Source organism: Dipteris shenzhenensis, chromosome 32, assembly GCF_047967505.1.
Source record: "Dipteris shenzhenensis isolate YYH24624 ecotype China chromosome 32, Dip_SZ_1.0, whole genome shotgun sequence".
Lineage (NCBI taxonomy): Eukaryota > Viridiplantae > Streptophyta > Polypodiopsida > Gleicheniales > Dipteridaceae > Dipteris > Dipteris shenzhenensis.
In genome coordinates this window covers 4642711-4668499 of record NC_141627.1, presented here as the reverse complement: position 1 = coordinate 4668499, position 25789 = coordinate 4642711, and the positions used below count along the sequence as shown (strand labels likewise).

Genomic DNA, 25789 nt, shown 5'->3' with positions numbered 1-25789 from the left:
CAGACAATAGAACACAGCGCATCTGCATTTCTTCTTGTCCACGCAAGAATCTCATCCACAGTTGGTACTATCTGTTGTCCTGCATTGGCTGGATCCGGTCTCGCAATCGGCCTCACGTCCACCCCAGTAGCAGTGTCCCAAAGCTCATATGCGCTTAGGATGGTCTTCATCTTGAACTTCCAGAGTGGATAGTTTGAGCCGTCCAACTTTCCGCTTTCGCCGAACGGTGGGATTCGCAGTCTTGCGGGCTGGGCCATCTCTCACAATCTGCTCGCAAACAGAAACACACTACCAAATCTTCTTGCTAGAGTCCAGGCTCTGATACCATGTAAGAAAACAATACAACGTCTGTGCTCAACAGATAACAGGATCTCGTATGCAAGAGAGAAAATAGATAGTATGGAGAATAAAAAATTTGATTACTGTAGAACTGATACAATAGATGGCGCTGCCTCCCAACCGTGCGCTCCTGTGAAAGAAGCTTCGATGGCGAGCTGGAAACAGTAGAGGACGGAGGCTGGATGCTAAGGAATCAGGGTTGCTAGAGCCAGTGATGAAATGGGCTTCACGGACTTACTCTTATATAGCCACCAGTCATAGTCGGTTGGGCTCAATTGGGTGACCGACCCAATCCGCCCAAAACGGTCGACTAGGGGTCAGTCCCGAAATAGGCCACCGACCACACGATAGAACCGGTCAGCAAAATAGAGCAACTGACCTACGGTTATCATTTGGTCCATAGCCATCCGGGATCATCTAGGACTCCAAACGGGCCCCGCAACCCGAGAGTGGGCTGCCCCGAGAAATGCTCCGTCTACCCTCAATGCGGTCAATCATGGGATGCCTTCCCGCACTTGCATGTAGCCTAGTTGGCAGTGTGCCAACTCCGTCCAGCCATTAGGCCACACATGGCCCCCATCTGGTGTCCGAACTAGGACCTACCGGATAACCGAGCTACTCAAATGCCTTCTCCTCATATGGGGGGCTTACAAGTAGAGTTAGCTGGTTCCCGCATAGTTACATGAGAGTGGAGCATTGATATCTAACAAGCATGTCATAGAGGTGACCAGATTTCACCAAGAGATTACACAGTAAAAGGAGTCGTTGTCTTCCTCCGAGATTGCCAAGGAAAAATCAGAATCCAGAGTGGCTAAATTAGAAAAGAAGCGTTCATCCATGGAGGAAGAATTCACAGATCTTCGGATGCAGTTGGCCACCCTCCAGACTTCCCAGTCCACCTTGAAAGGGCAAAAGGATCATTACTACCGGCGATACCACTGATATAAAGCCAAGTATGAAAATCTGAGAAATGTGATGGACACGCTTGAGTGTGAGGATGAAGCACCCCATCCACAGATACATATGATTGAGCTAGAGCAAAGAAATGAGCAAAAGGCCACAGAGCCAAATACGAAGGCAGAAGAGGAGAAGGTAGTGGAACAGGCTGCTGATTACCACCCTCAGTAATCTCATACAAGGGTTTGATACATGGGTGTTTGGGTTTTTTTTTGCACAGTTAGATTTTTGCCAAGCTGCTTGGCCCTCACTGTAAATATCAGTGTTTTACCTCAAGATGTACTCAGTTTTTTTTTGCACTTTTCCATGCTGTCCCTTATCACGCCACAGTTTATTTTTCATGTTTCAACTTATTACAAATCTTGGATTACTCCCACAGCCAACCACATGGTCTCTACCATTTTCTTTTCCTACTCCATCACCATATCAATGGTTTGTAAGTTCATTTTTTTTTCTTTGACGGATTCATCCTCCATTTCTATTCACTGGGACGGTGAATGATAGTGGCCGGGGAAACTATTACCTTACCACACGATGACCACCTGTCGACAGGCGTTGACCACATGACGACATCTGTTGACCACATGTTGACCATGTGTCAACACAAGTCAGCCACGCGATCACACGGGTTCATCTAGGAGTACTATCCGAGGCAACCATGTATCAACACATGTCAACCACAGGTCAACTAGGAGTAGCATGTCCAAAGTGATCTCATCAAGAGCTGCGCACATGGAGAGTGAGCTTAGCACATGGAGCAGTCAGGAGTATTTACATTTACACAGTGGTTCAGTGATACAGTGGTGCAGTGGTGCGGTGATCCAGCTCACCTGCACATGGAGAATTTACACCATCCTAACTAGAAGAGGCTGGTGAGTTAGGGAGTCAGGAAGTCGCCGTAGCCATCAAGAGAGCCAACGGTGCAACGGCTATCCTCAACAGTTAAGGAGATAAGAGGATGACCAATGGGAAGAAAGGAGGGGATTCTCAGCGAAGAAGGGACCCTCCAAGGCAGGGGATGAGGATGAAGGAGAAGGTGGAGAGGGGAGGAGGGGGCATTCAGCATTCGGCAGTGGAGCGGAAGAGAGGAGAGTGAGGAGAGATAGAGGCTAGAGCTACGAGCTCGCCAAGGAGAGAGTGTGGAGAGACTTGTGTGCACCCTTTGTCTACTATGGGGATAGACCTGTGTATTCTTGTGACTTGCGACTTGTGACCTGGAGACACTAGTCCAGTGATATGTACTTTGGCCAACTTGGTCACTTTCTCATCTCTCGTCTCTTCCCGATATGGGGATTGTTCACCAGTGTAGGACGAGATTTTCTTATTCTGCTTATGTTGTGGAGTTCGCCGGTGATTGTCATTTAGCATAGTGCACTCGTACGTCGTCGTTCACTACAGTATAGCATACGACACTCGCACACCACTGCACGGTGCACTTTGCGCGAACCATTGCATTAGAGCATTGCAACACTCATGCTTCTCACGCCACTGGCCTTTGGCCTCCGGTAACACCTCCGGAAGGATAGGAACCCCTCCCCTCAAACACTTTCTCATAGCCAAGAAGCTTCTCCTCATCACATCCCTGCAAGGCCTACTGACTGACATCTCAAGAAAATGCCCAGATCCTCTGCCATGAAATGAAATAGGCGGGACAACGCAAAGGGCTCCCTTGTGTGACCAACAATGAGCATTTGGCTGTGTTTCCTCCCAATACAAATGCTGTGACCGCTTGAATTCATCGTTCTAAGAAGCCCAACCTCCCTCCAAAAAGGAACACTCCAGTCTGTCATAGGCCTTCCCAAAATCCAAGAGAAGGATTGCGAGAGGCTGAGACTCCTCCAGGCCCAATCAACAGCCTCCCAAAAAGTGAGGACAACTAAATATAAAACGCTCCACAAAAAGGTCCTAGTTCAGGAGCGATAGGTACAACAGCTCTTCAGGACAGCCCCAACTACAAGGCTGCTTTCAAGCAGAACTGCGAATGATCCCAAGAGTCACATGATAGGTGCGGGAGCTTGGAACACCTCTAAGGATTGGCGAAACTTCTACGGGGAGAGTCGCTAGGCTGCAAAAACCAAGGAAGCCTGAAAGAGGCTCACGAGTGGGCCCAGAACCACCACAATGCCAAATGGGATCCTTGAGCACAAGAACAAGCTGCAAGGAAGGCTGGAGGGGCCTCAAAAAAAGGCAAAAAGGGCACAGAACGGAGAGTAAGGAAAGGGGGAGGGTGGGGGAGATGGAAGGAATGGAGGATGCAAGAGAGGGGCGGGGGGGCAGAATAGGCTGTGCAAGGAATTTGATCTTCATTTGAGCCTTATCTTTCTCAAATCTTTTTATTAGTTGGCATTCTTTCCTTTAATTCGTTCGTGGTTTCAAGTTTCCTTACCCTAGGGCCTAGGATAGTTTGGTGATCATGCTAGGGGGAGGTTGAGCTCTTACTGCCCCTCCCCCTCCCCAGAACCTCCTCGTGCATCTCTATCTTCGCCTCTTCTTCTCCCCTCTACGTTGTCAACCTTATCCTTGCCCTCTCCCTCTCCGCCCCAACATTCTATTTCCACCCTCTTGATGCTTGTACTCCTCTCTCTCCTTTCCCTTCCCTTTGTTCTACAAGCTCTTTCCTCCACCTTCTTGAATCCAACTTTTTTGGTTAGCATGGTTCTAGATGCTACAATGACGGTTTATGGAGTGGAGAGTTGGGCAGGGGAAGCCCCCCTTGGTATTGTGAATGTAGTAGGGCTGTGGGTGAACCCCATCTGATGGCAATCTTGTTAAATAGTGGAGAAATGGGGGGGAGGACTTGTGCAGCACCCTCCATTCAGCTACACTGCATGAGCAAGCAGCAGCGAACCCCCACTAGTTTTGTATTTTGAGTACTAGGTTTGAGATTTGACTTCTTGAGCATCTTAGCATAGCACTCATCGAGGGCCCTAGCAATCCCTTTGCCTCAGCCCACATTGAATTCTATGAGTTACTCTTTTCATTCCTCAATTTGAAGGGGATTGCTGGGCCAACAATATGTAGAAATCGTTAAGTAGACTCATATAAGGTTTTCTGGAGTATGCTGCAAATCAATGAACTTGTTTAGAATGATATAAAAATAGTTGAGAACAAAATTTTTGAGAATTATATAAAATCTTAAGACAAATATAAAAATAAAAACTTACCAGAGTCCTACAAGGATGATCGTCTCTGTCACTTCTCCTTCCCTATTCCTTAGTATTTTTATACAATCCTTTGTACCGTTAAACTCTCTAACTGAATTTACATCCTCAAGACTAATAAATACAGTCAGTTTACTTTGTCTCATAGGCGTGAGGCCTCCAGAAGACATAAACCCAAAATCAATCAAGAAACCGTGTGCCCCTGCTCCAAAGCTGCTCTAGTGCTGCGCTACAGATTCCGGGTCTGTTCTAGGCCCAAGAAAGCACCAACAGATCTAAGAAGTCATCGCCCCGGTTTCTCCCCAAACTGTTCCTTGAGCTGTGTACCCTGCTCCAGCAGGTTGTAATTCTGCTCTATACTCTGCGCCATCAGTTCTGGGTACCTAGGTACCTGTTGGGACTAGGACTGTTGGAGTTTTACCATCCACTAATGCTGGTACAAGGGTTAGTTGCATCTCTTTTGCAGCCCCAATAAAGACCAAAGAAGCTTCCAATCGGCTCCAGGAATAATTCCAAGAAATCCCATGCCATCATCTGCATTTGCCGGATTCGACTGCTCAAAACAGGCAAACAGAGCATCATTTACTGCCCAGAAATCAGAAACCTTTGCTTCATCAAATCAGACCCAAATCATCTGCAATAGTAAGTGCGTCACTTGTCTGGGTTATTGTGAGCAGAAGCCCCCTTCAGTCCACCACCTGGTGGTTATTCTCTCTCAGACAATGGAAGGTAGGAAGAGATGTGCACCCTTCCACCTCCAAAAATTTCAGCCAAGAATATTTTCTACAAAGAAAAAGGAAAAAGAAATAGGAGAAAGAGAAATGGCAAAAGATGATCAAGGGGAGAAGGAGAAGAGAAACTCAAGGAGGAGGAGAAGCAACATCAACAACACAAGGTCGATGATGTGAACAAACGCAGAAACCATAGAGGCCTGCAGGTTAGCACTGCCACACAGAAGGCAGCTAGTGCAGCCTCTGCTCTAGCAGCTTCGACCTCAACATTAGCCTCTACATCATCCTTATCACCTTCATCATCATCAATAGCACTGCCACATAGAAGGCAGCCAGTGTGGCCTCTGCTCTAGCAGCTTCGACCTCGACACCAGCCTCTACATCATCCCCACCATCACCTTCATCATCATCGACATCCAATACACCGTCGTTGGAAGTGACAACACTACTATCACAGGATGTGACAGCACCAGCGCCGGAGTTTACAGCATCATCATCATTATTGTTGGAAGTGACAACACTACTATCACAGGATGTGACAGAACCAGCACCAGATTTTACAGCATCATCATCATTATTGTTGGGATCGGCTGCAGCCCCAACATGCCCTCTTAGCCCGACTCTCTATGCCCCGCCACAGTATGCCTCTTTTCTGTCACAATTGTAAGCCAGCCACCTTTCCCCTCACCACTTTCAGCCCCCGGCGACCACCATGTCTCTACCTGGCCCCCTCATCCCCAGCCACCACCATGTCTCTACCCTCTATCTCTCAGCCCCCATTCACACCATATCAATACCCATCGTACTTCATGGTCACACAATCCCCTCGGACACTGGGACCACCCTCTCAAGGGGATACACCACCTTCATACATGAGAGGCAGAGCAGGACAGTCTGATCCATAGCCTAGGCCAGGAGATGGCAACTGGAGTGACAACCCCAAGCATTGGGCCAGCAGTTGAGGTAGTGGAGGCACAGATAGCCACCATGCAGTCGGCCATTGCAAGATTTCCAAATGGGTGGATGTTACGAAGTGGGAGCTTGCGAAGGCCACCATTCTCAAGCAGCAGTAGAGAGCCAATAAGGCCCTCAATGTCAGAGGATGAGGCATTCCTTGCACACCTTCCACCCCCATTAATGATGCGACCAGCTTCGTGACTTCCACCATGGAAGTCCAGGAGCACAGGATCAAGGCCGGGACCCTAACCAAGAGCATCTTCTCATCATTCACTTCAAAAAAACCCAGGCTCGCCTTGTGGCACTGCATAGACAATCAGTCCTTACATGCCCACCTAGAGATCTACTTGGATGAGGACCTTACATCTTTATAGATGAAGGAGAGGCATACCCTCATACCCTCTTTATAGCTCTCCCTACCTCCTACAAGATCTTCCAATCTTCAGTTGCAAACTTGACTTCTTGCAGATACGAGATGATGTTATCCTTCATTGATAGACACAACATGGTAAGAGATTTTCACCTCCTTTTTTCCCATATCTCCTTTGAGCTTCAACTTCAGTCAACTTCAGTCCTCTCTCTGATGGCTTCTTTTCACCTATAGCTATTTCCCACAATTCTTTGTCTTCTCCATGTGGAATAGTCAAATAAACTCTTAAAGAAGCACAATTAACTCATGGTAGGCATGATAACCCAAATTTATATCTCTAACTTGGTCTTTCTACGAACTAGATTTGCGTACTTTAGATGCATACTTGATCACCAGAACTTTCCTTTGTACTTGCAAACACTTGTAGGATCACTTGCTCAAAGATTCCCCATTCACAGGATTTGATACTCATTCAACTTGACATCCAAATGGTCCAAACACACCTGAAAATATGCCTTCATTACACCCTTGAATAAAACATTTGTTCGTGCCCAAAACGAAGTGTTATTTGATGCACAAAGATAGCATCACAACATAGTTCAAACCACACTAAGGTAAATTCGAGGAGCTCATCCCATCCCATCACCTCAGAAACAGCCACCTAATGTGCAAAAAGGTGACAATGGTGAGAGCGAAAACGCGTAATGGATGCTATTCACCTGTCCCTTACACTTAACCCTCACATCTTGAAGGCTTGAAAACACCCCATATAAGAATTGTTATTTCTTATGTTTAAAAGTTAAAACGTTCTCTTAAAACACCTTTGAATCTGCTGGATATTATATAGTTTGGTGTTTTACAATTAAATACCTTGATTCTGGAAATACGTTGTACTCATCCTTGCATTTCATCTTCTGTACTTGATCTTGTGATTCAAGAGAAACTGCACACCACATGGATTGAGCTTAAGAGATGTATTTCTATCAAACAAGATCAGTCAAAGACAAGAAAAAATCTACAATACATGTGGTATTCTTATTGTTTTTTTTTCTCTTGAGCCTGATCTTGAAGTTTAAATCTAACCAGATTGTGTGCCAGGAACCAAGTGTTGGTTTGCTTGAGGCTCCTGTTGTAGATACGAGTGAGTTACACGTGGTATCATGTCTCCACTGTCACTCTTCACAAGTGAAGGCTCCATACCTGCAGAGCTGAAGTCTTGCACAATTTTTACCTGTGGATATGAAAATTTCAAGGAGAAGCAATCAGAATATAATCTTGATTAATCATTAACATTATTGAGTGGTGTCAATCTAGCTACAGGATTTTCTACGCATAAATGAGCACATGGATTGAACCGGAAGAGCTTAAATGTTTCATAAGAATCACATAGTGTTGGGAAATGGAGTCAAGATGAGTCAGTTTGGTGTGTTCTAGTCTAGTGTGTCCATAGGATGCCACGTGTCACATTGGGAGCTATCCCATATGCATTGGTGCTCATATGTGTGTGTGTGCTCTATATAAGAGCTGTACTTGTCTAGTGTCAAATCAATCAAGTATCAAGCCTACAAGCTCTTTGGTCTACATGTGAGTACTTTCATTTTGTTCATTGCTCTTTTCCATTTCATTATGTCTCTCTTTGAGTGATATTATCTCTCTCCCTAGCCTACCCTCTCTCTCTACCTCTCCACCCTTAATGCTGTCATAGTTGCTCTCCTACGTTCTCGCAGGGGGAGCGTCACTAGCCTCTTAATTATTCCTTGATGTTGATCTTTTTAATTCCTATTCCATATTTTCCATTTCTGATTTTAAATATGGTATTCCACAAGAGAGATATTAAGAGCACATACTTTGGGAGCACATGCCTAGTTTGGACACTGCAGGGATAATGCATTCAATAGGTGTGCAGACTCATCAATAGACAATGAACCAAACTAGATAGAGAAACCACCAAATAATATATTTCCGTCCACAAATATGGACAGGTTGATGCCCCTTTTACAACACAGGAGCCCTGGAAAACACTCCTTGCCTTGCCGAAAGGAAAGTGCCTAGGAGATGATCGCATCATGCCTACCTTCTTCATCACTCATTGGGGATCCATAGCAAACACTATCACTCTTGTCTTTCAGGAGATTGTTGGAATATGAAGCCAAAGTGAGTCAAAAATGAGTGTACTAGGTGTCTAGGGGGTGTTTTATAATCTAGTGAGTCCTAGACATGCCACATGTCATATTGGGAGTTATCACATATACACTATGGCTTTCTAGAGTCTAGTGTCACACTATATAGTGTTGTACTTGTCTTGAGTCATTCAAACAAAGTCAACATCAAGCTTTATATCATGTGAGTATTTTGGTTATCATTGCCTAGCACTTGTTCTTTCATTTTCTTTCCATTTTGCCATTATGCTTTCCATATTTCCATTCCGTTCCTAGTTCGCTTGGCATTCTCCTACTGCCATGTCTCTTCATATGGTATCAGAGCCACCTCCAAGAGGTTGAGGTAAGAGAGTAGCCATGAAGCTACCTTCCCTCCTCCTCCTTGGAAGGTCCTCTCCTCCACTTGACCTCTCCCTTGAGCTATCCTCTTTTCCATCTTGAGCTCTCCTCTCCTCCATCAACATTGAAGATGAAGAGGAGCTCTCCCACCGGCATTGGAGCCATCATGGAGACTTGAAGATGGTGACCTTCACTGACATAGACGCGCACACGAACATTGGGCGCCATGTTTGTGATTTCTGCCTGCAAGCAGCCGGCCTATATCAGTTACAGCAGCATCTTGCACACAGTCCAGCTCTTTGCCCGCCATCTCAGGTGAACTGGCTGCTACCTCAGTCACTTTTCTGTCCGCCATATTGAAGCCCTTTTGCTTGCCATTTACAGCTCTCTTCTGCCCGCCACAAGGTCTCCTTCCCTGCTCACTTGCTGCCCACGCAGCTCTATCTCACCTTCCTGCTGCCCATGCAGCTCTATCCACCAGCCCACATTGACTCCTTGCTGCTGCGCTGTTGCTGCTGTCCCACAGTCGCCATCTTCTGCAAACAGTTTCTCTGAGCTCTCTACCCGCACATTTTGCAGTGAGACTCCCACAGCAGACAGCCCGTCTCAACAGAGTCATCTCCTACAGTAGCCGCCTCCTTCAACAGAAGCTGCCGCCTGTGCAAACTGCCTACCAGTCATTTACAGAAGCTTCTCATAGCAAGCATTGTCAAACAAATCGATGGATTTCTTCAAGTACAACTTTGAAAAGCTCACTGCTCAGAACTTTGAATAACTCCATTGGACTTGGTAAACATCCTGCTCTGATAAATCCATCAATGACCAAAAGCGAGTAGTCAACACTTCTTGAAACAAAGCTAGACACCTAACTTAATCCAAAACATAACCTACAACAGAAATGATCTCAACCCTACTGGGTATTTTTGATCTTATTACAAACTGTTTCTTCCTCAAAACACGAACTTGTCATCTTCTTCATCAACGATCTCGACGAATCCTCCGTCAACTAGTCCTGCAAATTCAACTGCATGTGCTGACTCTTTGATCTTGGACGCTTCACGATTCTTCTTCTCGGTATCGTCTCGTTTCTTGTAGCAATACGCCTCCCGATGGCCAAGTCTGCCACAGTATCCGCACCTTATCTCAAGTCTATCTTCATGCTTTGGCTTGCTACTATTGCCAGTGGACCCCATGCTATATGCTTGCTCCTTCGTGAGATCTTGATCCATCCTTTTACGTCGTTCATCATCAATCAGGGTGGCAATCATCTCTGCTAAGCTCATATCTGCATTTACCTGAAGTATTTTCACAATTTCATCAAATGTCAGACGTAGACTTGTTAATAGCACAGCCTTCGAGTCGTCATCTTCCACCTTCACTCCCAGATCTGTCAGCTGATGAAGTACTGCTCTCATATGATTGAGGTGTTCTCCAAGCGTTGATCCTTCTTCCATGTGGAGCCCAAAAAACTCTTGCTTGAGGAGTACCTTTGAATTCTTCAACCGTGCACCGAACAGAGTTTCTATGGCAACCCAATTCTCCCGCGAACTCTTTGCAAGATCAAGATGATGATTATACTTGGCACCTAGAGCACGACCAAGAATCCCGAGGGCCTTCTGATCCTTACCTTTCCATGCACTTACCTTGTCAAGAAATTCATTTGCAACCTTGCCAGTTGGTTTCTTTTCGGTGCCAGCAATGATGCTCCATAGACTTTTCTCCATGAAATAAAGCCTTAACCCGATCTGCCATGCACAGAAGTTCATTCCATCGAATATCACCAGCTTCATAGAGTCCGCTTTGCTTTCCATTTCGTGGATTTTTGCTCTGATACCAAATGAAGACACTAAATCAACCTAGGAAAAACACTCACAGAAGATAGAGAGCTCTTATAACTAACTGAAAGTATTATTGCATGTAGGAAAAGTTGTCAATACAATCATCCTGGATCCTCCTCATCCCTACTGGGCTTGTTGGAGGATCAAGCTTGTGAATACAACTCTGCCATCACACAAGAAGATACACTCTACCTTCTATCACCTCAACACCGAGCCATTATCAAGAGAGAAGCTAGTTGCAGCCGAGCATCACATCCCATCAATCATGGAGAAATATCAGAAGCAGTAGAAGGTAAGATTGAGATAATAGATCGCCATAAGGTGTCCGCCACCCTACCTAAACTCCATGCATGCAGCCATGCAATTGGACACGTGTACACTGACTCCACCTTCCCAATGAAGGCCGATAACCCGCTTGGAACTTCTTACAAAATCCTAGTCAAAGCAGAGGGTCTCAAACAAAAGCCATTTTGCGTGTTGCTTCCCATGAAGTAAAGAAGATGTGCCAGCCTTCCCTATGGTGGCATTGACCGTGTGAACCATGCAAAATGTATCATGCCACCAACTCAAGTTCTCCATGTATGTGGGACCCTTCCTGCTCCCATAAAGGTCATGTGCATATGTCCATGGTGCTCAAAGGTAATTGCATCTATGATCTACAGTAAGCCCAATATGTGTGCAATGCCTTGCTTTTATCATCACAACAAGATATGAAAGTGTAGCCATTCCCTAATCACGATAATACATCATTATCATATAGCTCAAGGGGCCGTTCCGGCATGGATATGTCACCACCCATGAAAGGATCATTTGTTTCCTCTCCTATGAAGAAATCATCACTCTTGTGGGCTTGTAAAGCATGGCCTATGTGATGGAGGAATAGGTCTACATGGCCCATGGCTTGTGAGGAGTGCATGATGAATGGCTCTCAACCATGTGGTCATAATGAGGTGACTCTAATGTAGCAAGAGTCACAATGTACTAGGAGAAGCAACTGGCTAGGGTGGACCAACATGCTTAGGTAGATCAATTGTTTGGTGGGGTGGATCTAATGCATGGAGAGGCTCCAACTATGCAAAACTGTGGAGAGGATTCTCAAATATACAGGTTCAAAGTGGGCCCCAACACATTCAATCAAACTATCAATCAAGTATGTATGCCTGGCAATATGTGTCTCATGGTGTAACTAATGGGGTTGCCCTATACTCGATGTATAATGCGGCTTCTCTACATTGTTGTCTCATGGGATTATCAGTACCCGATTACCAGCCCTTGGCCACTCCTTCAATTTGAGAAGGCATATGACGGGGTGTAGAGTGGAGTTTCCTCACCAAAACTTACAATGCATGGGGTTTTTCTTTTCTAAAGGAAAGACTTCGATTAAGTATGAAAGAAACTCCAAGAGCAAAGCTCAAGGGAGAATTACATCATGCAAGGCATGAAAAAACAAACACCATAGGAGGGCACAGAGGCCTTTACGAGATCAAGGATCCTACTTGTTGCAATAGAGACACTCCCAAGCAATCACTATGTCGTCAAGCATTGACCACATGTCATCAGGCGTTGACCACATGTCAACCATGTGACAAAACATGTCAACCATATGTCGTCAGGTGTTGACCACATGTCAATCATGGATGGACACATGTCAAGCACATCTCAACCATAGGTTCACCCAGGAGTACCATGCCCAAGGTGATCTCATCTAGAGATGCGCACATGGAGGGCGAGATCCGCACATGGAGCGGTCAAGGGCATTAACAGTTGGACATGGCGAGTCAGGGAGTTGCCCAAGTCATCAGAAGAGCCAGCAACGCAACAGCTATCCCCAATAGCTAAGGAGATAGAAGGATCACCAATCAAGAGAAAGGGGGGAGATTCTTAGCAAGGGGAGGGACCCTCCAAGGCATAGGGATGAGGATGAAGGAGAAGGGGAGTATGGGAGGGAGAGTGAGCATTCACCATTGAGCATTTGTTGTTCAGATTAGGAGAGAGGGAGAGAGAAGAGTGTGAGGAGAGAGAGAGACTCGAGCTATGAGCTTGCCTCTTGTACCTCTCTTCCCACTATGGGGATAGACCTGTGTATACTGGCTCTTGTGTCTTGTGACTTGTGGATGTTGTTCCAGTGATGTGTACTTCGGCCAACCTGGTCATTCTCTCATTCTTCTTGTTTCCTTAGTATATGGGGATTTTTCACTGGTGCATGATGAGTGTCTCTTGTTGCGTTCATGTTGTGGACTTCTCATGTGACCGTCATCTGGCATAGTGCACTCATAGAGCGCGATTCATTGCATTACAGCCTACAACACCCGCATATCACTGCACGGTGCACTCTGCGTGATCCACTTCATTAGAGCTTACAACACTCATGCTTCTCACAATAGTGGCCTTTGGCCTCCGGTAACTTCTCTGGAAGGAATAGGAAACCCCCCCCTCAGACACTTTATGGCGATGACAGTGGGACACTGCTGCTAATGTTGAGTAGCAAGAGGGAAGTGGAGTTCTACAGTCCTAGAGAAGAGAGTTCTTATGCCGAGTAGTTCTGATACCCTTGAAGGAGCTAGTCAGAGGACTAGGAGGTATCTGAGGAGAGTGGAGAGGAGACTTCCGGCCGACCAAACTCGATACAAAAAGGATTACGTAAGACGAAAATTCGTGAAGTCTTCATGGCGAGCACAAAGTGAACCTATTGGAGCAGTAATCGAAACTCTCATCAATCTAGACCAACAGGATCCTTGGTGGTCCGATCGAGAATCTGGTACAAAGTGGAGAACGGGTGAAAGAGGAAAGTACTAAGGACGAGGGCTCCTCAGAAGCGCATCAAGGTCAAGATAGCCCCTCTTCTCGTGTTGCAACAATGTCTTCATCAGTAGCCACTTCAACCACTTCAACTGGAGTAGTGCGTACTTCAACACCAGACTTGACATCTAGTGGTCAAGCTATGATTTCATTTGCTATGCATAACACCGGTCCTTCGAGTCTAGTTTCTACATCCATGACATCCGTGGGTTCTCCTCTTGCTCCAGTCATGTCCCTACCCCCTACACGGCCATTTCCATTATCTCTACCCTTTCCTATTGCTACTCATCCATCATACATGGCTTCGACCCCTTCCTTCTCTTTCCCAACTGCCTCTGCATCCTCATTGACCCCATGTTCCCCATGACTTCACCATCTACTTTTGCAATGGTAGTGCCTACAGCAAAGGCAGTACCATCTTTAGCCTCTATGGCTACATCAGTAGTAACTTCACCAATGTGGTCTCCTGCACAGGGTGTTGTCTCATCAGCTACTCCACCCTATGTCTCCATGGCACCTACATTGAGTACTGTTCCATCGGGAGGTCCTTCCTCTGTTCCACCCGCTTCAGCTTCTTGGGTGGGAACGGTGGTTCTCAGTCGTAGAGAAAAAGCCAAACTTCTTGAGTTACTCAACAAGGTCCATGTGAAGACTCATAAGTTCAAAAGTCACCCACACTAGGATGTAGAAGCTCATGAAAGAAAATTTCTCACAGCATGCAAAGCCAAAGGTGTGGAGAATGAGCATGCCTTTCTACACATCTTTCCCTCGTCATTGGAGGACGCAACTGATGTATGGTATAGCCAATTTTCCCCTGACCATTTTCAAATTGGGACCGCTCTAAAGGAGGAGTTCCTAAGGGCCTTCAAATTGGATAAGTTTGAACATATGATTGTCCACGAGTTATCCTCTGACACCATGAAGCCTGGGGAAAGCATCTCTGAGATGTACACAAGGATGAGGGTCTTGGCGGCGAAGATGTATGTGCCACCTAATGATGTTGTCATGAAGGGGTGGTTTTTGAAAGCATTACCCCCTCCTGTTGCTATAAGGCTGGTTGACAAACTCCCTAAACATGCCTCACTCCAAGACTTCCTGAAGGAAGCAGTCAAAATGGAACAGTCATAGTTAAGTTTTGCCTCATCATCTCAACTTCGACCACCCAACTCCCCAGAGAGGAGGGCTCATCCGCATGGAAGCAACTCAAGAAGGAGTTAGGAGAAATCAAAGAAGATCTGAAGGATAGAACAAAGATGAATGGCCAATCGTCTTTTGAGGCCCAGATTCGAAGTGGTCTTTGGTGCACAGAATGCAAGGGTTCTGGCCATGGTCACTGGGAGTGTCCCTCTAAGCATAAGGTACCTACTTCTACCTCATTTTGTAGATTTTGTGAGATCCATGGACATGATGCCTCTAAGTGTAGGTACCTCAAAGGGTTAGGAAGCTTCTTCTGAATAAAATACTCCTTTTCATCATCTTGGTATCTCCATCTTGTCTCCGTGCTACTCCAACATGTGGTATCAAAGCCATGGAAGCCACCATAGCCCGTGAATCCTAGCTAGGTCATGCTGCCACGTGGCATCATCCCTACCAAACTCACCTTCTTCCTCCACCTTCTTTCCCCTTTTGCATCCTCTCTCTCTCTCCAAATTTTGCTAAGCTTCGTTCTCCTCATCTGTTGCGCCATTTGCCAAGTCCTCTGAGCTGAAGATCCCTCGTCTTGGGGTGAATCTCTGACCCACTGGAATTAAGGAATGCTGGCCTCTGCTGCACGTGCCGACAAGATAACCACCCGCTGATTTGTCGTGAAATTCCAATGGAATGTTCAACTATATGCCAATTCTTTCTAGCCATGGGTTGGCAATGCCATAAGCTATCTTGTGTTCAAATATGAGCCCAAATGCTTGCTGGAGTGAGGAAAAATCATAGAAACAACAGTCGGAAATGGCGCACTTCTCCTAGACATTATAGTAGTCAATTTCGCCATGCTCTCTGTTGGCTCTTCTCTGGTGTGCAGGCTTCCATTTGCCTTTGAAAGCCCTATCAAAGCCTTTATCTTCAGCTTCAATTGCACCCTCCAACTTCAGACTGTTCAATTTGGGGAAACTTGGAGAAGTTCAGTTAAAGTTTGACTATTCTAGTCAATTGACTAGTCAACTATGATGTTTATTATCTATTTTAGTTTGCTGGACTCTCAGATCTATATGTTGACTGAGATTCATTCAGATTTCAAGTCTCCAAGTGTCACTAACACTTTGGAAATTATGCTTATCATGATGTATGAGATGAATTTACATTTCAATGATTTCTTTTTGCCATACATTTATGAGATATATGATCTTCAATGTACAAGAGTAGACACTGCCCTTGCAATGACAAGTGGTAAGACCCTCTTCTCCATGAATATTTTCCTTGAGTTACAACATGAACAAATGTACAAGAAGATTGGACATTCCAAGGGAATTATGAAGAATCACAAGAAGAAAGATTGCTTGATGAAATTTAAGAAGGAAAAGTGAAGAAGGGCTACACCAAGAACCTCTCCAATGACAATGTACCTCACACTATTGTAGCTTGGAAGAGAAGGAGGAAAAGAACAAGATATGCCATCAAAGGGGGAAATTTCCCCACATCTTCAATTAAGAATTTTTGTATGTGTGGTCAATAAGGGTTCTCTGCCTTGGGATGTCCCCCTCAAATAATTGTTAGTCTTATGTTTTACCTTGTTGGATCTAAGGGTATTCCCATGCATAGTCATTGTCTATCTCCCAGTTGTAAACCAAGAGTCCTAGGAGTGAGTCACAGGTTGGGGCCATGTGTGTTTCCACATGCTGGTGGTCAAGCCATGAAGCTTCCCCTGTACTACTGCTGAGGGATGAGGTCATCAATTGTGGGGGGGAATGAAGGACAAATTGATGTAATGGGATCATACCTAGGGTCATAAGGTCTATGGTTGTGAGTGTGTGAACACATGGTGTGTGTAGGTGTGCCTGAGTTAGGTGTGACTAATGATGTGTCAGTTAGTAGGTGTGAATGAGTGAATCTAGAAGTGTGCTGTGTGATTGAGAGATAATTGTGGATCTAGAGATGCTCTCTTGAGATCACATATGATGTCACTCTTGGATGTAACTTGTGCCTATATATTGGGCATATCTCTCATGAATAAAATACTCCTTTTCATCATCTTGGTATCTCCATCTTGTCTCCATGCTACTCTAACATCTTCTAGAGTATTCTTCGGGAAAAGTTGTTACAGTCAACAGAGCCGCACCAATAATTTCTAGCCCGGCACCCATACCTCCTACTCCTCTAGGAAAAGCATATGAGCCACCTTCTCCTCCTATCATTACACCTCCATTACTTCCTAATTCCCCTTTGCTCCAAGCTTCTACACCCAATCCGGTTGCTGCCCCATACTTCTATCCTCAGCCTTACTATGCACCATACCAACCACCTATGTCAGGAGGTGGATATGGACCCCCTTATCGACGTGGTCATTGGGGTCTTTTCGAGGAGGACCTGAAGGTGCAGCCAGAGGTACCAACTTTTGAAGAACCATCATGTGTTACAGATGTGGAGAGTACGGCCACTACCAAGATGATTGTACACAGCCATTTAGGGGACCCTCTTGTACACAGTGCAACACAAACGACCACTACACCAGAGATTGTCCCAATGGAAGAGTGGATCCCGCATCCCAATTCAATATGGTTGATGTAGTAGTGGCGGGGGAGGGCAACAACCCACATTTGATCAGCGCAGTGTTGGAAGCTGTGACACAGTCACAAACAAAAGGTGACAAATGTAAGGACAGCTCGGAGTCAGCACCGGAGACCTCACCACCGCCCAGTCCGACAAGTCTTTCCCACCAAAGTCATTCTCCCCCTCCAAGGTGCATGGTACGCCGATGAATAGACCACCCTTGCTTGCTCCTAATAGTGGTTCAGAAACAATTTTGAAGAATGCACAGCCATCAAAGTCTACCATTAGCTCCGAAAGTGCCTCATCTTCGGGTGATTACTCTATGCCTTTACAGTATCAGGAGGTGGTTAAGAGTGTCACGAGAGATCTTCAATCTAGTTCTGAAGATGAAGGTAGCACACCTCAGTTTCCATCCCGCAAGTCCTGAACAATGAGGTTTGCAATGGAAGTGACAACCCTCGGACAACACAGGGAGAATGAGACACAAGTAGGTATATCCACTTTTTCCCCAAGCCGAGTACTTAGCAAAGAGAAGGAGGGGGAGGTAAGACCTCGTCGTGCCCAAGAAAAGGGGAAAGGGGTGATGGAAGAGACATTATAGGAGACAATGACTCACAGTTCATAAGTACATCGTCATGCTCAGGTAAGCTTCAACCCTTGGCCAGAAGCTAGGAGGATGAGGTCACACAATGCTACTACTAGTGTCTAGCACTAATCTTTGTTTGAAGATCTTATGGGTTTCAAGCCCAGCACTACTCTACGACAACTTTGTTTGTTGTCTCCCCAAATCAAGCATCAAACCATTACATTCCTCAACCGACTGTCAAGAGGTCAACATAGGGGATCCAGTCAAGAGATTGAATGAACATGGTGGAGAAGGGAGAAAAAAAATAAAGAAAGATATATTAACGTCTACAAGAGGCCTCGCGGGCCTATGAGACAAAGTATGAATCCAAAAGGTACCTCATACAAGCCATGGAGGGCTAAGACCCTTGATGAAAACTGAAATCTGAAAGCTAAAGTGCTAACACGCTAAACTAGTGAACAAGATACTAGAGTAGCAAGTAATAGAAGAGTGTCAGGTGCTCAGGGATAACACTCCTAGTACATGCTCAAGTTCCACATATCCAGGTAACCTGGTGGCACTCTGATGAGATGTGAGAAGCTCTCGTATCTGTGTCTGTCGAGTTGTCTCGCAACGTGGGGGAGGGCATGGTCTCCTCAATCTCTAGATCCGGTGGGCTACGTCAAGGGTGATGCCTCGTCTCTGGCAGTCGCCTCTGAGAACGGATGAGATAGACCGGACCTCGATCATGCTGCTCTCGTCTCTCTCTGTATCGCACATGGAGTGTGTGTCCCTCATCTGGCCGCATTGTGGTGGACACTTCTACTGCTGATCCATGATGCTCTCATCTCATCAAGCTCCTCTCCCTCAGCCACACTGGCAGCTCACTCGCATGCATAGAAGTCTATAACAAAAGTATGTGATCTGTCGATGGTACCCTGTGGCATCAGTCCATGCTGCTCTCTGGCCTGCCGCATCAGTGTGTCTCTCCGTCGACGCATCTCAAGCAAGTAGAGCCCAACACAGACCTGATCGTGAAAATGTATCAGCTGTGTGAGTGGACCAAAGCCATGTCCCTCCTGAAAGAGGCAGTGATATCATCCTCAAATCTCATAGTAGACTGGTCAGACACATAGAAAATGCTCCTCCATCTCGATCTTCTCCATCTAGCACAGTGTGCAAGTCCTCTGCTCTCTGAGTATGCCTGTAGCTCTCCCTGCCTCACGCAGAATGTGCGGGCTGCACTTCACCGGCTCCACAACCGGAAAGCACAGGATCATGAAGGCCTTCAAACAGAACACTTCGCACATGGGCAAGAGGTTCTAGCACCGATCCTTGCACATATGGTTAACCTTGTAGTTTGTCATGGCTTCCCACCAGCATGGAGCACCACCACTATCGTACCGATACACAAAGCAGGAGACCTCATGGACACCGGGAACTATCACACCCTCATGATTGGCCACACACTGGCCAAGATCTATGGATTGGTACTAGAGAGAGAGATCAACAGTTATACAGAGGCACGGGGGCAGCGAGCGCTAGAGCAGGCAGGATTCAGGAGGCAGCACTCTACTCTAGACCACATTTTCACTCTGAGGGCTATCATTGAGGAAGCGAGGTTCAGACATTAGAGAGTCTACACATGCTTCGTAGACTTTCAACAGGCCTTCAACATTGTTCCACGATCCCGCATGATCAGGAGCCTACAGGAGATGCAGATTCCAGAGATGCTGATTTGGGGTGTGATGAGCTTATATGAGTCAGTCAAACGCAGGGTCCGTGCTCCACGCGGTCTGTCGGATTGGGTCGAGAGCACCATTGGGGTGAAGCAGGGTTGCCCTCTCTCACCGACTCTCTTTGGACTCTACATTGATGAGATCGCATCTTTCATAGATCGCCTAGGTGGCGAGGGTTCATTACTAGGTGATCTCCTCATATAGATATTGTTATATGCTGATGATATAGTCCTTATATCCTCTTCGGCGGAGGGGCTACAGAGAGATCTGGAGGCATTAGAGGTATTTTGTAGAGAGAGAGATCTAGCGGTCAAGCTTGGGAAAAATAAGGTTATGATCTTCAACACCTCACGAGCAGTGACTCACCGACTTAGTTTCACCTATCGTGGTGAGCTAGTGGAGATAGTGCAGTCATACACATATTTGGGAGCAGTCTTCATAGGACCCATCTTCACGATGAAACATGCAGCCCAGGCACGGCTCACACAAGGGCATAGTGATTTGGCTAGAATAGAGCGACAGTGTTTCTAGGCGCACTTCCAAGATCCACCCCGACGAAGGGCTGGCTTTTCGACAGACTAGTGCGACCGACTGTCATGTATGCAGCACCTTTCTGGGGGTGCGATCTTTCGAGGACAAACTGGAGGAGCTTCAAGTGGCTCCAAGTGACGATGGGATCCAGGATGATCCGATGTAACCCTCAGCTCCACATGAGATAGTACAAGCAGAGTTCGCCATGACACCTCTCCAGGTTGATGCCATCTTTCAGACAACGACTTTCATCCATAGAGTCTAGGACTTACCCCATTGGAGACTTCCGAGGTTGGCCCTAGAGTCATCCTAACGACTCACAGAGAGCGGGGCATACACATGGTATGCTATCTACATGGCTTGACAGGCATGGTATCGAGATGGACAGGCTTCCCCCATTTCAGTACAGCATGGATGCACCTCCTGAGTCGATCCCGCGAGATGAGATCAACTGTATCATACGGTTAGACCTCCTCTAGCTTCACACATCCCAAACTTGGAGGGAGGACCAGGAGCTCCCCACCAAGACCTAGTTTTATCGCGACCACTTCCTGAGAGTATTAGAGGGATTCATCATCAGACCCCAGTATCTTGAGGATAGAGGAGTCTCCCATGCACTGAGGATTGCCATTGGTTAAATGTACGCTGAGGGCGGTTGAGATAGAGGAGCATTTTCTTTGTGGTTGCCTAGCCTACTACGAGATTCGGGGACACTACCAATGTCTCTACCTAGAGGGAAGTGGCTTTGGTCCTTTGTCACGACTGATCCATTTCCCTGACCAGGTTTGTATCGGGCTTTATTTGATGGAGATGCGGCGACACAGGGAGACACTTCTGCGACAGGTCAGAGAGCAGCAGGGGATGGTCAAACCACCACAAGACATAGAGGATGACCAGGCACAACGACACGTTACAGACTTCTATACATTTGAGTCAGCCCTCGGACATAGTGGAGTGGAGGAGGAGGAGCTAGCTGATATGAGAGCAGTATGGATGAGCAGCCGGCACAGTACCACCGAGAGAGGGACGTAGAGGCCACATGCGGGCAGAGAGCCCCCAGAGTACACTCTATTGAGGTCCGACCTATCACAGCTTTCCTTAGGGGAGACCGACAAAGACGAGGGGTCACTCAAGACATAGCCCAGAGAGTCTAGAGAGCGAGGAGACCGCGTCCCCCACCACGGTGCGAGACAGCTCAACAGACACAGATACGAGACATCTTCACAGCCCACCAAAGAGCCATCACTGTACCAAGCTTCGGTTTCATCCCAGTGCCTTGTGGATAGATTGATTGATCTGGCCCACTATGCAGTTGTAGTTGACTTTTTCTATGATTATGATTCTATTAGCATAGATTAGTACTCACCAAGGGTCCTAGCGTACCCTTTGCTTCAGCCCACTAAGGCTTGTATGAGTTTGCTTTTTGTGTACCTTGTCCCATAGGGGCCTCCCGTGGATGTTAATATATCTTTCTTCTTTCTTTCTTTTCTTTCTCCCTGCAGAACATATCCAGAGCCTCTAGATGTTTCTGCAGTTCCTCTGCTGAGGATGATATGAGGACTATGTCATCGCATTAGTATCTGCACCATCAGGTCAGCCAGGAGCGAACCCTAACCCTCTTTGCCTAGTCAATCGACAAAAGAAGTGATCTCGTCGTCGATATAGACTCCAAAAAGAGTCGATGATAGGGGGTAGCCTTGCTTTACTCCGATGGTGCTCTCAATCCAGTCTGATAAGCATCCTAGGGCGCGTATCCTCTCTCTGATAGACTTATATAGACTCATGACCCTCCAAATCATGATATCTGGGAGTTGTAGCTCTTGTAACCTCCTGATCAGGCGAGAGCGTGGGACAATATCAAATGGCTTACGGAGCTGTGTTAAGGGAAGATGCAATCAGAAGGATAATAGGGGTGGAAAACAGGTTGATGCAAGATAGTAGAGTGACTTTCGAGGTGATAGCAGAACAGATTGAGCCGAGCACCATAGTGAGAGCATGATCGATTGTCCATCTCAATCCTTGTTTAAGTTATCCTTGAATTGAATGCTGTATGGCATACCACATGATCGTATTCTATATGGGTTTGGGACTTTTCTTCCTTTTACAGTTCCAGCCTTTGTATTTTATTCATTGAGAAGCAGTAAATTTCTGCCCTTTCAAAATAGAACTTTGTTGTTAATAGGGAGGATTTCAAACAAGCTACCCAAGTCAAGGTTTCTCACTGAGTCAAAGGCCACTCATCAAACCTTTCAATAAGACCAGTTTAGCACATCAAAATCCCTTGTTGACAATTAAACAGTCGCACTGAGTGTTACAATTATAATGACAGCGGTACTTTCTGTTACATCAAATGTTTACTTTGTGCATATTGAGCTCATTAAGTATAATGGATTCTTGGGATAGGAATGGGCTAATTGGTGGTAATCCTCCCGTCCCTGCCTAATTTAAAATTTGACATATGAGACACATTAAAGATCAGCCATTGAAGTATAGATTATGCAGACCTTTGACCATTCTGAGTGAAAACTTTCAAAAATATAAAGCATACTACGTTTCAGATATAAAATGTGTACAGAAAATCATCAATGTTAACTATTGTGGACTCCCAAACATAAGTGTGCTGAAATCCTGGATCATTTCTCAGGGAGGTGCATTTTTTCACCTGGTCATGTTTTGTGTTTGCACAATCTTCTTCATTATGTTCTTGCAACGTGGATAGTCTTTTCACAGTGCCTGCTGAATTTGGCATCTCACTATCTGATCTTTGCTGATTCTTGCATGTTTCTAAGTTTGTCTCCTTACTAAAATTCTCGACCATGTCGCAGTTCCTGAACATTTCCCCTTTATTCTGCTTAGCAAATTGATGTGAGACCTCTGCATTTTCAGAATTCCAGATCCATCACCAAAGAATTGAAGATGCTCAAAACAAAACATTAAAGAGATTGTCACATAATAGGTCAAATTCAGAATACATCAGAATCAGATACATGTTGGACAGAGTTTCCCAAATAATAGTAATCCCTAGACAATAAGTCCTGTAGATTTATACCTCTTTTATTTCTACTAGAGGAAAACTTTAACTTGAAATTTTCAATTGCAGCATCCTTTTGTGCCAGGGTATCTTCAAGCTCAGCCACTCTTGCTTTCGCATTCTTCAACTCTTGTACCTAAAATTTTTTGCAGACATGAGTCACAATCTAGTTAGTTTTTCTTTCTTCTACACGGATAATAGTGCCTTCCTTTCTATATCTTACTTGTGAGACCATGAAAGAAAGAATAGAAAAATCGAGACACGATTTGGACCTTTCAAGATAAAACACATCATTTCCCCTACCCCTGCAAAAAAAAGGTACCTTTTATTGATACTTGAAAACAATACAAAAACCAGCTATCTGTGAGGCACTGAAACATCAAATGTTGCTGCCTTGCAGCCTGCTTCTTTGGGTCGCAGCTTACTGCTCATGGTAGATTTCTAAATCCAAACATAAAAGATAAACCTTGCAAAACTGCTCTCTCTGCTCAGAGGTCTTCTTGGAACTCTCTTTACCTTGCCCCAAGATCGTTTGCAAGATGTAAATAATGTACAGCCATGTGTTGCAGAGAGTGGTAGCACAATGTACCTGCTGCCCTCCCATCACTATGCTGTATCATGATACCCAAATGTTTCAGGTGGTGATGCTCGCAATGGTCTCCCAGATGCTCTTCCCAGAGACAACTCAGGATTCTGTTTTCTGGTGTAGGCAATGGTCTCCCAGATGCTCTTCCCCAGAGACAACTCGGGATGCTGTTTGGTGGTGGGTGGAGTGGGGATCACGAATCTCCTACCTTATAATCAGTGTCTCTACTCACCAAGTGGGGAGAAACTATCTTTATGGACAACCAAGTTAGCATCCCCCATGTAAACATTGGGCGGATGCACCGCACCCTCAGAACAATCCTAAGCAAGCACTGCTAAATCCTTTGTATAGTGGAAGCTCCACAAAAAATGGGAAATCATCTCTTGTTCATTTGCCATGCAGTAAGGGCAAGTGCCATCCCTCCATATTTTCTCCAATGTGAATCCAACGAGGATCCACCAATGGCAAGGCCATCAAGCGCTACCAACTTGAAGAGATAGGATCTTATGTGGCCAAAGGCTCGACCAAACTGAAGACCAGAACCTCATGAGCACTTTGTGGGGAACCTGCTACTATAACTAGTCTTTCCTATGCGGAGGTCTACTTGGACGTCCTAGCTAGAAATATCTACCAATACATTGGTGTACAAAAAAAAGAGTGTTTGCACTATCCTCATGGATAACTCTCCTAGGCAGGACCAAACCACTCTCCTAAATCCCATTTTCTCAGCCATAAAACAAACATTACTCTTGTCTTGGAGAACTATCTTGTCCACCGTCACCCCCCTAAGGTGCCCTCGTTATATATCAAGTCCTTTCTCTAGGCCTCAACGAGTGGCTGCCTCTATCGAGTTTTCTGCCCCTCTCATATGTACTAGGATGCTGAGACACCCCTCATGCTGTGGGAGATGGCTTCATGCAGCACAAGACCCAAGATATTGTTGGTTCCTGTCTTAAGCAATGGGATGTACATTTTCACCCTGTCTCATTCAATGGGATGCACATTTTCAGTTTCAGCTTTTCCCAGAAGATTAAAAAATCCACATGGTGCAAGGATTTCTTATAGGGAAAGCATTAACCTAGTGGTGAGAGTTGAAAGTGAACTCATTAAGTGGGATGACCTTGAGATTTTCAGAGAGGAGTTACTACAGGCCAAGAATGAGTTGGATACTATCTCTCAGCACTCAGCATCAAACCATGGGTATTGGGGCACCTTCCCAGCTAGGGAGCATGATGCGGTTCGAGTTGTACATGGGAATGATCTGGAGGCAGAATCTTGAGCCACTGCTACGAGAGTGTCTGAGGTGGTCTTCATCATCCCCAATGGGAGTCGGTAACTCATGAGACAAGTGGCTATCATAGATCGCATCAAGGGTATGGTCAAATTGTATCTGAACATGGGTGTGGACAGGAGGATCATGCCATGTGTCTAGCCTAGCAGTTGAGATGCTGAATGCAGCACCGTGTGGGGGAAAGTCGTGAACTTGTGACACAAAGGCTGGGGGACCCATCAAGCAGACCACTATACTTGTCCCCCCACCATGGGGGAAACAAGTAAGCCCCATAGATAACGGCCATCTCTGAAGGCTGTTAATTATGATCAAATTGTGCACTACTCCCATCTCCAACAAATGTCATCCATACTATGTCACATGTGGTGCATTGAAAGAGAGAGTTTATCAAAGTCTTCAAAATACCAAAGGGTCTATGAGATTGAAAGAACCACATACAATGAGCTGAATGGGTGGAGCCACTAAGCATGCATCTACACCCAAGAAAATATAAATACAATAATAAATATATGAGAGCCCATAGGGAGAAAGATAGATATGCAATGTAGTCTCTAGATACGAGGGCCTCTCAGCGGACAGAGGCTCTTACAGATATTGGCACTACAAAGGAATGAAACCCATGATAGAGCGTTGACATAAATCAACCTGTGTGGTCTGTTGTGGCCTCCTCGTAGTAGCTCTCCATTGGACCAGT

The 25789-nt window shown here is 45.7% G+C and overlaps 1 protein-coding gene across 1 annotated transcript in view; it reads right to left on the bottom strand.

Moving 5' to 3' along the window:
• LOC147880208 (uncharacterized) overlaps window positions 1-25789 on the bottom strand; it is a 268137-nt gene that overhangs the window by 59777 nt on the left and 182571 nt on the right. The window contains exons 9-12 of the mRNA XM_087370371.1: window positions 23237-23354; window positions 22850-23061; window positions 7599-7746; window positions 7386-7458 (exon numbers count right to left, since the gene is read on the bottom strand). Coding sequence (XP_087226497.1) covers window positions 7386-7458; window positions 7599-7746; window positions 22850-23061; window positions 23237-23354 — 551 coding nt within the window. The remainder of the gene's footprint in view (window positions 1-7385; window positions 7459-7598; window positions 7747-22849; window positions 23062-23236; window positions 23355-25789) is intronic.